A 12,201-nucleotide genomic window follows, 5' to 3' on the forward strand; every position below is an offset into this window, starting at 1 on the left:
TATGGACAGCGGCCCGTACCGCAGACCAGACGAGTCCCCAGTCTAGCAGGGAAGAGAAATTAAAGCACAACAGGACAAGTAACACCATGCACACACAAACACACGCATGCACGCACACGCACACAGGACCACCCTTCCCGAGCCCCCAGAACTGGTGCACATGAGCACCAACTTCGGGTGGCTCCTCCCTTGGTTAAATCCAGGTGAGGGGGAGATAGGATCTGTTATATTGCTGTTTCTACCTTTCTGACACTTAAAATTCACGATGAATTTTTCTGGAAGACTGGAAGAGTGACCACCGTGCTTCTCAGATGCACTGGTCAAACCAAACACAGGAGCGGCCTGTACACGGCGTCACCGAGCTTCTCCACCTGGTCTGGGAGGGGCTCCCTAGAGCCCTAACTGACCAGGCCCCAGCCCCCGGCCGTTCTGGAGCCCTGGGCTGGTCCAAGGCCTGGCAGGTAAGCGCCCACAGCGCCCAAGGGAGTGCAGGGCTGCCCGGTCACACGTGAGAGACACACAACCCACAGACTCTGCGGAGGCTCAGGGCTGGGGCAGCGTCCAAGGAAGAGCCCATCACCCGGGGAAGGGAGGGAGTGTCCGGGGTGGGGCGGCAGACGGCTATGGCAGTCAGAAACCCTAGTCCCAGCAGGGCACGCAGCCTGCACCCATGGCTGCGTCTCGGCAACTGTCCCGAGCCCCCAGCCCGCGACAGACATGAGCCCCCGAGCCCGCGACAGACATGAGGGCCGGCCCCCAGCCCGCGACAGACATGAGGCCCCAGCCTGTGGCAGACATGAGGGCTGGCCCCCAGCCTGCGACAGACGTGAGGGCCGGCCCCCAGCCCGCAACAGACATGAGGCTGGAGGAAGGAGCAGGGAAGCAGAAGCCGAGGACACCCAGCCTCTGTGTGGACACTTCTCGAGCCCGCTTCGGGCTCTGTGCTGGAGCTGGCTTCCAGCTGTCCCGCACCTGAGGTCTCAGGGCCAGCACTGGCGTCTCCCTCACCCCACGACCCTCCAAAGGCTCCTACACAATTTTGCCACCAGGCAGCGACAGCACCCACTCATCAGGAGGCCTTAAGACTTAAGCCACAAGCGTCATTATTTCTGCTGCCAGAAATACAGATACATGCATTTTCATAAATAAAGCCACACAGGGCAAAGGAGTTATTGCAGTCCGGGTATCTACAGCAACTGTGGGGAATGTGGCATGGGAACGTTCTTTCTGGCCCCCCACACAGTCACCTGATCGCTGATCCTATCGGTCTAGACACATGGATGTTTACTGGTCACGGAATATCCCAAGAGCACGGTACTAAATATTCAAAGCAAACAGGAGGTGTAGATGGTCCTCCCGGATCCTTGCTTGTTCAGAACCATCCTAACAGTCACATCACTTCTGGGCTTTACAAGGATGGCTCCTCGCTGAGACTGTGGGGACATGGCGGTATGTGGGAGTTTACACATCCCTTTGGCCCCCAGCTCAGGGCCTCTCCAATCTCTACCAGCCCCTAAAACCGACCATGAGGACACTTTCACACTTACCAGCACACCTTCCCCACACCAGATCAACCGTGAGACAGACCCACGTGTCCTTCCAGAAACCCAGGAGGCCACCTCCTCTTTGTGCTGCCTCTCACAATGAGACTAAGACAAAGCCAAGCAAACTCCTGGTTTTTCCATCAAACCAGTCCCCAACGCCCTTGAGCACAAAGAACCAGTCCGGGGCAAGTGAAATAAAAGGTGAAGAAGACTCCCCCCAAATCGCATCCAGGGAAAGTGCTCCAACTCATGGGGCAGCTCTCTCGCCAGTGGGGGAGACACTGACGCCAGAAACCGCTTCCGCCAAGGACCCTCCACCTTCTCTACAAAGTTGCCCCAGAGACATGCAAGTCACCCAGAGAGCCCACAAACTAAGCTTCGACCCCACAGCCGCAGGGCCTGCGTGAGGGTGGGAAGAAGGCAAGACGCTGAGGCTGCAACAGGTGAGTGGGGGGCGGGATGCCGTGACAATGAGTCACTTGCTCTTGAGCTTATCCACACACCTCCAGGAGGCTCCACCTGCCCAAAGACACAGTGGTGAAGGCTGCCTGCTCCCCTGGCAGATGGGGTGAGTCACTGCTCTTTTCACACGGCGCTGATACACGCATCCTCGTTACCACCACGCCTGCTTCCAAACGGGGGCAGTTCACAGAAGTCAACCCCGGGAACCCAACAGGAGCATCTGTAAGGGAAGACGGTGGACGGAGCCAGAGCAGAAACCACACAGCCAGCCCCAGCTGTCAGGAGCTCACGCCTGAGGGACGGGGGTGTGCAGGCCATCCAACACCAGGCTGAGGGAGAAAAGCGACCAGAGATGCAAGAAGGCCATGCCCTGCAGATGTTGCCTTCGATCAGGAGGGGCCTGGGGAGGGCCGGTAGGTCCACCTAGGACAAGGAGCAGAGATCCGGGGAGAGTACGTGAGCTCTGGTGAGATGGATGGGAGGGACACAGCAGCCATCGACGAGGGCCACGCAGGAGGGGAGCAGGGGAGAAAGCCACACTCATGGAACCCGCAAACCGTGGAACAGGGGAAGGTCTGGGCAGTGCAGCAGCGTGGCTGGGGGACCAAACAAGAACAGCAAAGGGCTGAGGGGAGAGAAGCGGGACCCGGCCAAAAGGGACCCTGAGAGTGTGAGGTCAGGGGGCCTTCCCAGGAAGAGCTGCTGGAGGCTTCCAGCTGGGACATAGCAGAGGTCTATGATGTGATGGGATTTCTAAATTGGGGCCAGAAATGGGGGACAAGTTAGATCTGGGATCCCTCACCCAGAAAAGGTAACAGAGGCCTTGGGGAGCGCTCACACAGCCCAAGGAGAGCACAGAGGGGCGCAAAGCTAAGGACGGCATCGGGACGGTCCCAAGAGCGGGGTGGGAGGAGAGAAGAGCGGGCGATTACAGGGCTGGAGAGCCACGCCTAGAGCCAGACACCTGGCGGAAGGCCGGGGACCAACTAGAGAAGCTGACAGGGTGAAGGAGGCCTCGAGGGCCAACTCTGAAATGGGGGCCAGGGGGCGAACCAAAGTTCCATTGGGACAATAGAAGAATGGGGCACAAGGCACGCGTCACAGGCCATCTCTGCCGCAGGAACGGTCACTGCGGTCAGGGCAGAGCAAGCGGGAGAACCTCGAATGCAGACGCCGTCACACCCGGCCTTGGCTCAAGGGGCGCGGAGCCTCAGTGGGCGCAGTGCAGGAACAGGACCAGAAGGGCAACAAGAAGGCGGGAACGAGGGCCTGCTCCGGCAGAGGGGGTGGGGACGGGGCGGGAACGAGAGGCGGCGAGGGCTGAGTGGGTGCTGTCACCCTGCCAGGGGACCCGCAGGAAGGAGATGGGGAGCAGCCCGGGCGCGGTCCCCCTGCTCTCCCAGGGCTCCGAGCGGTAATCTGCTTGAACTCTGGGGAGTTTGGCACCTTACGGACCTCGCTGAGAAAAGGGAAGAAAACCATGAGCCTCCAGGTCTGGGCTTCAGAGAAGCCCACAAGTGTCCCAAAGCAAGAGTGTGCTCCACAAGGTAAGCCCCACTTACCCGGCCTGAATGAGCTCATTCAACTTCGTCGCATTCTTGTCATCCATACCTTTAAATGGAAAAGCAAATAAATGTGACCATGAAGCTCTTAGGAACAAAACTGGTGAACATTCCCAGGTTGTTATCAGGTAATTATCTTCAATGTAGGAAGCAAACATCGCACCTCCTTTATAGAAGATGCGAGGTCTTCCAGAACACAACCCCTCCTTCAGCTGTAGCTCCTCCCACAAAGCCTGGGCTGAGGGCACCGTCCCCCTCTGCGCGTCCATGCACCCGGACTCTTCGGGGGAACTGCTACCTGCCTCCACACAGCTGATCCCTCCCCCCTGGCCCCTGCCACACTGAGCCTCTGCCCCTCCCTAGCCGCAGAGCTCAGAGACTCCCCTCAGGGTCACCACCACGCATGCTTCTCCTGCTGGGCTCATGCTATCTGTGGGCCTGCCTAGGTCTGCTCTGGATCTCCGGGTTCCCAGGTGGGTGGATGATGAACCAAGACCCTGCGCCTTCACTGGAGCTGATGTCATGTTCCTCTGCCCCCTCCCAGTGTTAGGGCTATCCTCAAGATGTGCAAGAAAAAAAAAATTAGATGTGCAGGAAAACTGAGTAACCTGGTACATGGTGGATGTCTGGGGGTCATTGCAAAATTCTTTAAACTCTTTTATACTTTTGGGGGAAGAAACAATAAGTCACAAACATACAGCCAGGCCGAAAACCAAGACAAGGACAAAATACTCAAAGCAGAAGAGAAAAGTAATGCATTCCTTCCAGAGGCACGAAGACACAACAGCCAGCAGCCTCTCCCCAGAAACCGCGCAGGCCGGAGACGCGGGAGCAACATGTTTACAGTGAAGAAAGGAAAAACCACTGAATCAGAGCTCTACATCCCGCAAAAACACCTTTGGAGAATGAAGACAATGTAAAGCTTTACAGATGAAGCATCTGAGAGAGACACATGACGAGACACCGCAAGGCAAGTCCCACAGGCTGCAGGGCCGCCGCCCAGACGGAGATGGGCCTCCGGGCCAGAATGGGAAGCAGCGGGCGCACAGCCTCGCTTGCTGACCTGCCCCAGACACGCACAGGCCACAGCAGCCGTGGCAGATGTTCCTGTGGGGGAGGCAGGGTCTGCGGGGCCAAATGCGCCGCCCAGAGGCCAGCCTGTCCTGAGGTCCCTGGGCATGTGAGCAGAGATCAAAGGGGAAGCAGAAAGTAATGGGCAAAAGAGAGGGAGGAGCCATCGGTCCTGTGCCTGGCAGGCCGGACAGACCGAAGGCCCAGGGGGTGGAGACACTGCAATTAGAGGGTTTAAGGCATGCGATGGGCACCATCCAAGGAACCAGCCTTCAGAGAAAAACCACCTGAACACACAGGTGAGGACTGGAGACGGCTGCTGTCTCCCCGCACCCCATCCCCACACCAGGTCGCACCACACCGGGCTGCAGTGGCAGGAGGAATAAGCTGTGGGTGTAAGACCCAGTCCTGAGGGCAAACCTGCCACCTAATAGCCAAGGAGCCTTATACGGACACTTGTTTTCATCAAAATGGAGCCTCCTCAGCCCCAGGGACGCCACCCAGCACAGCAGCGGCCCTGATGCTGGACACATGGTGCGAGTGTCCGAGTCTCAGGGATGTCCACTGTTTCAGGACTCACGTGTGTCCAGAGACCTCAGTTAGGAAAGGCAACTTAAATAAAAGCATGCTCTGACCACGATTTCTGCACAGCCCAGAAACGCCTACCCACAAGCAGTCATGAGAGGCCACAGCACCCATGGCACTCTGCTGAAGGCTGCACCTCGAAGCCTGTCCCTTCCCTGCAAAGATTCACAAAACGACAGAGCAGCATTCCAGTGAGTGGATCCATGGGTGGGGGGCAGGCAGGGCTCAGGCAGACAAGCCCCATGGGGGTGGAAGGCACTAAGAGCTCAGGTGGGACCTCAGGGGTGTGTGCACGTGCATGGGCGAGAGAACATGTGACATGTGGCTGGGACAAGAGGGACTGGGGAGATGTCACCAGCAGGATGGGGTCAGCTGAGCTGCAGGGCAGCAGGAAGAGGGGCAGAGGTCCAAGTGCAAAGGCCCCTGGGGCCGGGGTCCCAGGGCTGCCCGGGGAAGAAAGAGGGGCAATGGCAAGCCACCAAGGTAAGGGAGCCAGGCCAGCCTCACAAGGACTCAGATGGGCTGGGGGAGCGCGGGCTGAGACCTGGACGTGGCAGGGACGAAGGAGGGGCCACCACTGCAGTGGCCGGGAGCAGTCGGTGCCCCGTACGGCACCACATTCGGGAGCACCCCAGGACAAGCCACCAGGTGACAAAGAAGTGCTCAGATCATGGGGAGGACAGGGTCAGGGAGCCAGGCCACCTGTCTGGTTTTTAGGCGGGCGTGTACAGCACAGTCCACGAACCACGAACGCCCACCCTCCCTGGCCCTCTGCTGCTTCCACACCCCCGCCCCGCTGCCCCCTGAATGGTGGCGTGCTGGATGACCAGGGAGGAGATAGTTTCCAACCTTCTCACATGGTCTCACTGGGCCTCTGGAGTGGCCCTCTGGGTGAGCACCCTTCCACTGTGGGAGGGCAGCCAGTGGCTCCTGCAGACACAAGGGTGCCCCTCGACTGGGGCCGCACAAGGAGGCGAGGTAAGCCACTGGACGCTCAGGGCCCCCAGAAGGCCAGAGCATTTCTACATCTAATGAGAATCTGGTTACAAAGAAACAAGCAGAGGGACCTACAGGGAGGGACCCAGACCCTTCTAAGTAACCGGTGTCATGCAAGACCAAAGGCGAAGCTGTTCCCATCAACAGCTCCAAGGGGGGCCAAAGGTACAAGCAGGACCACATCCCCAGCCCGCACCCCGGCCAGCGCCCCGACCTGTGTGACTGGACTGGGTGCTGGGTGTTCTGGGAACACAGACAGGAACTCGGTAAGACCAAGGTGCCTGTTTGATAACAGGATTGTGGGTGCCTGAGCTCAGGAGACACAGGATGACGGGTCAGGGCCCTGCTAGGATGCCGAGCAGGAGAACGTGCATGCGTGGGGTGGGGGCACTCGAGGTGACCAGTGTCAGCAACACGGAAGCCTAAGTGAAGGTGCAGGTATGTGGAGGCCAGGGTGCTCTTCAACCCACTGGCCCCAAAATGTCTCCAAGATTCTAGTCGGAGGGAAAAGAGCCCTGGTGTCACAGACCGGTGGAGACGGGAGGGCCGGCCCAGCCAGTGGGGGCCACAAGCAGCGCAGGGCCCGCGTCCCGTACTCACAGCCCCCGACCTTCTTCCGTAGCTCGCCGTAGCAGATCAGCCCGTACAGCTCCTGCGACGACTTCTTCAGCCCACGGGAGAACACTGAAAGACGGAGACAGGGCCATGCGTTACGACGGGAACACACCCACGCCGGGGTCGGCCAGCTCGACACGGGACCAGCGTAGGGAACATTCATGCCGCTCATCTGCAGTTTCGACCACTGCCCCAGGGAAACGAGTGAGGTGCACACGGGAACGAGGGGCTGGTTTTCAAATTTACAAAATAAGGTAGAAGTCAAAGAGACTGGGGAGGGGCCAGGAAGTGAGCCCTCACAGCAGGGGGAGAGACTGGGATGGCCGCGTGGCCAGCTTCCACGGAGGCGGAGGTGGAGTGGCAGCATCTGTCTCCGCACACACAGACCCACCCGAGCTCTGTGTGAGGCCAGCAGCCCCGGGACCGAGGAAGCTGACCTGTCGGGCCATCTGACCACTGACCAATGGTCCAGGGCTTGGGGCCAGACGCAAGAGGAAATGCAGCCCCCACCATCCCAAGTACCGATACCCACTATCCCCCTGCTCCTCAGCAACAGACCCACTTCATTCAAGAAGCAACGCATCCAGGTCAAACAGCACACGTCCCAGCCTGCCCTGTGGCTAGACGGGGCCACTGGCCTTTGGTGTGAGCAGGAGACTTCCAGAAGCTCCTGACATGACTGAAGACTGACTCAGGATGAATGTGTCCCTCTGGCCCACCCGTCTTCCCTGCAGGGCTGCTGCCTGGAGCCGTCCTGGACACAAACATGCAGGGGACGGCAGAGCAGAAACAGGACAGACCTGGTCCCCGATGCCCGCCCTGGACTGCCTCCCTGCGGTCTTGGACATGAGAGAACAAATCCTTCCGTGCTTAAGACCGCATTGCTTTGAGTTCCAGGTTACCTGAAGCCAAACCTGAGTGCGATCTGCCAGCCCGGGCCCAGCACAGCTGGTGCCATCCCCACCATCTCACAGAGCAGTGACCCAGGCAGCCTGTCCCTCCACTGTCCTCACAACGGCTCTCTCTGGCTTCTCCTCAGAGAGCCCTTTCCAACTCCTAACACTCAGGGCTTGTGATTAAGTCACCAGGAAAGGAAAACAAAAATACATTAGCCAGCGGAAAATTAGATCATTGAACGAATGATCTAAACTGAAGGTTCTGAACCTCACATAGGCTGCCAGGAGCCTGGGACTCCACTAACATCCCACCAACCGCTCCTGAAGGTTCTCCAGAGAAAGACCAAGGTCTCATCGGGACTCTCATGAGGGACCGCTGCTCAGGACACTCTGAGACTGCTAGGCAGTGGATAAACAAGCAAGGAACACAGAGTGGGATGGTATCGGCCATGCGAGGGAACAGAGTTCTAGCACCTGGCACAAAGTGGATGAACTGAGAAAACAAGGTGCTCAGGTAGAGGCCACACACTGATACTGTTGCTATGAAATGTCCAGAACAGGCAAACCCTCAGAGACATGAAGTGGATCCGAGCTTGCCAGGGGCTGAGGAGGGGAGGGCGGCTGGGCAGTGCCAAGCCCTGAGGTAACTGCCAGCACACCAAAAAGGGCAGGCGGCCCTCGGGCTTAATGTGGTCACCTGACTGTCACCAACATGGAGAGATCACCAGGACCAGATAGAAACCTTGGTGGAGGGGCGCCTGGATGGCTCAGTCGTTAGCGTCTGCCTTCGGCTCAGGTCATGGTCCCAGGGTCCTGGGATCGAGCCCCCCATCGGTCTCCCTGCTCAACAGAGAGCCTGCTTCTCCCTCTCCCACTCCCCCTGCTTGTGTTCCCTCTCTCTCTCTCTCTCTCTCTCTCTCTGACAAATAAATAAATAAATAAAACCTGAAAAAAAAAAGTAACTTTGTTGGAACTATCAGCTCAACAGAAAGAAGGCTCTTCTCACGGGGTCACTATTTTTTTTTAAAGATGTTATTTAGGTATCGGGTGGAGGAGGGGAATGTAGGGGAAGGGACAGAGGGCGAGAGGGAATCCTCAAGCAGGCTCCCCGCCGAGCAGGACGCCGACATGGAGCTCAATCCCAGGATCCCGGGATCATGACCTGAACCGAAGGCAGACGCTAAACCCAGAGGCACCAAGAAGCGCACAGGTCAGGTGAAGGACAGTGGGGACATGGGCCACTGCGGAAGGCAGGGAAGGGGTTTGTGAAGACCACAGATGTTATTAAGTCTTAGATTCGCCAGGATCTGGACCAGTGTTGATGTTTTCAAATAAACTCGTGATCTGAGAAGCATAGTCAACTAAGGACACGCACAGCCAGCAGGTACACGGATGGCGTGGTGACACTCAGGTAAAGAACAAAATGTGGCTGACTGGCTGCCACACACCCAGGCCTGCAGAGAATCTCCTGTTAATGTTCATATGAACCCCAAAAGCCAATAAACAACAGAGTATCAGCAAAAAATCTGCCAAGTATGACCTAGGGATGGTCCCCAAAGCATGGCAATCAACAGCCCATTTCCACAGGTCTCCAGAAAGAATGGCAATCCACATCAAGGGATATGCTGTCCCAAGGTGCCGGACCCACTGTTTTTTCCTGATCTACTTTCCCCATGGAGGCGCCAGGCTGGGCTGGAGGCCCCTGAAGCTGGAGGGACTGGCCTGGGGTGCTGAGCCCTCCCTCCTCCCAGGTGGCTTCGATTATGTGTTGTAAACACTGAGACACGTGTCCCCTGCAAGGACCGGAAGGACACCACTCGAGGTAGCCAGTGGAAAGTGCTCAAGCCGGAAAGGGACCTGGAAAGGACTCGTGGAAACAAGAGCATCGTGCTGGCCAGAGAGCAGCTCGGTGGGGCCATAAACTCGGCAGAATGAAGGCACTGCACACGGGGTCCTGCCGTGAAGACAGACTGGCCACAGGTGGGGTGTGCTCGACAGGCCAGCAGGCCTGATGCTCATCCTCAGAGAGGACAATTAGCACTCACGACGAGATGCTCACAATGAGACATAACGAAACTGATCTCAATCCTGTAATTTACTTGAAGAAAGTGCTTCTGAAGGAAAGTGCTCTGTGAACAGGGATGTCCACAAGCGCATTATTTAAAACCACCAGAAGTGACCTGCCAGTCCAAAAGGAAAAGTAAAAACTTATTCACCTGTAGTGACATCACTCAACAAAAGGACACTCAACAGGAAGCAGAGAGAAACCCCACAGGGGCGTGAAAAGTGGCCTGCAAGCTGGCGAGCGCGGGAGGGGTGAGGACCTGCGCTGAGCACATGGCGGAGGGCATCTGGGAAGAAGGGGGGTCTCGGCTCCCCCACTGACCATCTCGGTGAGCTCCGGTGAGGGCCTGCACGGCTGCGCCTGGGTTTCCTCGTCTGCCCTGCGGGGGATGTGCTCAGCCACAGGCACAGAGGCAGCCCACACTCAGAGAGCAGGAGGGGCAGGGAAGGATTCAGGCAGGAATTTCCAGGAGAACAGCACAGGCACTCGGTCTGGGAAGGTGAGCAGGAGTGCAGGTACCAGGATGGTGGAGACCCCACTCCCGCCGGCCTGCAGGTCAGCATGAGAGTACCTGGCGGGGTTGCGGGAGGGGCTGAGGCAGGGGGCAGCCCGGCAGAGGCACACCTGGTGGGGATCTCGTGATGTGAGGGGCAGGTTCGAACGGTGGGACTGGGCCATGGGAGAACAGCAATGATCTGGAACAGGACCAACAGGGACCAGGCAGTGAGGACAGACCCGAAAAGCTCTGAGGTACAACCAACAAGACTGGTGACAGATGTCCACGGAGATTTGGAGGTAAGTACATTCAGGTGACAGGGTCATGTAACAACTGTGACCGTCTGGAGCTCGGGAGCTCTGTCCCCAAGGGCTCCCACACTGGCCAGTGGCAGCAAGGAAGGATTTCTGTAGGGCAGGGGTTAGCAAACTATAGCTCACAGGCCAAACACAGCCCATAGCCTCTTTTTGTGAAGGAACTGTTTCTGGAACACAGCAACACTCATCTGCTTTGGTCTACAAACATCTTTGATAGACTGCAAACCCCAAAGCCCAAAATATTTACCATCTGACCCTTTACAGAAGGAGACTGCTTGAATCGTGCTCTCTGGGCCTTTCTCAGGCCAAAGGAAGAACCCCATGTCCCGGAATGCTGACCCGTGGGAGAGCCAGGGAGGAGAGTTGGATGGGTCAGCCTGGGGGGGTCGCTGGCACACACATGGCCGAGACTCCCCAAATGGGCCAAGTATGCCCACAGGAAATACGGGCGGTCATCCATCAGGGCTGACACCGAGGGCTCATGGCGGCAAAGATTCAAAGTGCGAGCGACAGACCATAGCCACCACAACTGTTCTACATCAGAACTTAGACTATTTTAACAGGAGAGTCAGAAATGAGTGAAGTTGGTAGAAGCAAATGTCCAGAATGACCGAGCTACGAGTGAAACTATAGAAACGAAGAGCGACATCAAGAAAGGTGAAGTGATGACAGAGAGGCAGGTGTGACACGTGGAGCCTCCCCTAGGAACAAAGAGGCTGGTCGGAAACGCTGCTCTGAGCGCTGACCCAGACATGTGAACCGAACACGGGACTACTTGAGCCTGGCTTCAAACGCAGACAAGAGCCCTGAGAAAGCTAGCCCTCCCGCTGGCCCTCCCCCTGGCCCACCACACACCGGCCCTACCCCACCCTCACCCCAAGGAGCGCCCACTTGGGAAAGAAGGGCGGGCACCGAGGGGGTCCGATTCTGGCCGGCCCGCACCCGTGGCCCGCCCTCTCCTGGTCAACCGGGGGGCCCTACCCTCCCAGCACGGGACATGGGCCCAGAGCGAGCCAGGGACCAAGATGCCCAGGCACCCAGGGACCTTAAAAATACACGCAGCTTCCTCACCATTCAGCTTAACCAACGATGCCTGGGCATACCACCAGCCAAAGCGCCACGAGGCACGGTATCCCTGGCCATGTGGCCAGGTGAGAACAATGCCAGAGGATGTGTCTTATGGGTTTGTGGGAACCAGCTCCTGACCAGCAGCCAACTGTGCCCAAGCACACTCACCGTTATCAAAGTCAATGTACTTGGTGATCTTGTGCCACGTGCGGTAGTAGAAATGCCGGACCTGCTCTTTGTTCTTCACCATGCTTGCTGGTTTGCCTTTCTTCTTGTACTTGAGGGCAATGTTGTTCTGAATGGCTTCAAAGTCTTTCCCATGCTGGAAAATGAAGTCCACATTAAAAGCACAGAGGTTACAACAAGGCAGTCTTCTGTACAACACAGACACTTCCCAAGAAAAGAGAAAAGGAAAAGGAGACCACTGTGGTCAAGCAAACGTCCTTCACGGCTATTCTTTGTACATGAAATTCAACCTCACCTCCTTAGAACCTCAGGTTTTAACTCAAATAACGGACAAAGCA

At 57.4% G+C, this 12,201-nt stretch overlaps 1 protein-coding gene across 2 annotated transcripts in view; it reads right to left on the bottom strand.

Annotated features, from left to right (window-relative positions):
- The window catches only part of CRAMP1 (cramped chromatin regulator homolog 1), a 56,991-nt gene that overhangs the window by 25,993 nt on the left and 18,797 nt on the right, over positions 1 to 12,201 (bottom strand). For both annotated transcript variants that reach the window (XM_073899733.1, XM_025877078.2), the window contains exons 4-6: positions 11,846 to 11,999; positions 6,821 to 6,904; positions 3,569 to 3,617 (exon numbers count right to left, since the gene is read on the bottom strand). In XM_073899733.1, the coding sequence (XP_073755834.1) occupies positions 3,569 to 3,617; positions 6,821 to 6,904; positions 11,846 to 11,999 (287 nt within the window). The remainder of the gene's footprint in view (positions 1 to 3,568; positions 3,618 to 6,820; positions 6,905 to 11,845; positions 12,000 to 12,201) is intronic.

Source organism: Callorhinus ursinus, unplaced genomic scaffold, assembly GCF_003265705.2.
Source record: "Callorhinus ursinus isolate GAN/ISIS: 27379988/994484 unplaced genomic scaffold, GSC_fseal_2.0 scaffold13, whole genome shotgun sequence".
In the NCBI taxonomy this organism is placed as follows: domain Eukaryota; kingdom Metazoa; phylum Chordata; class Mammalia; order Carnivora; family Otariidae; genus Callorhinus; species Callorhinus ursinus.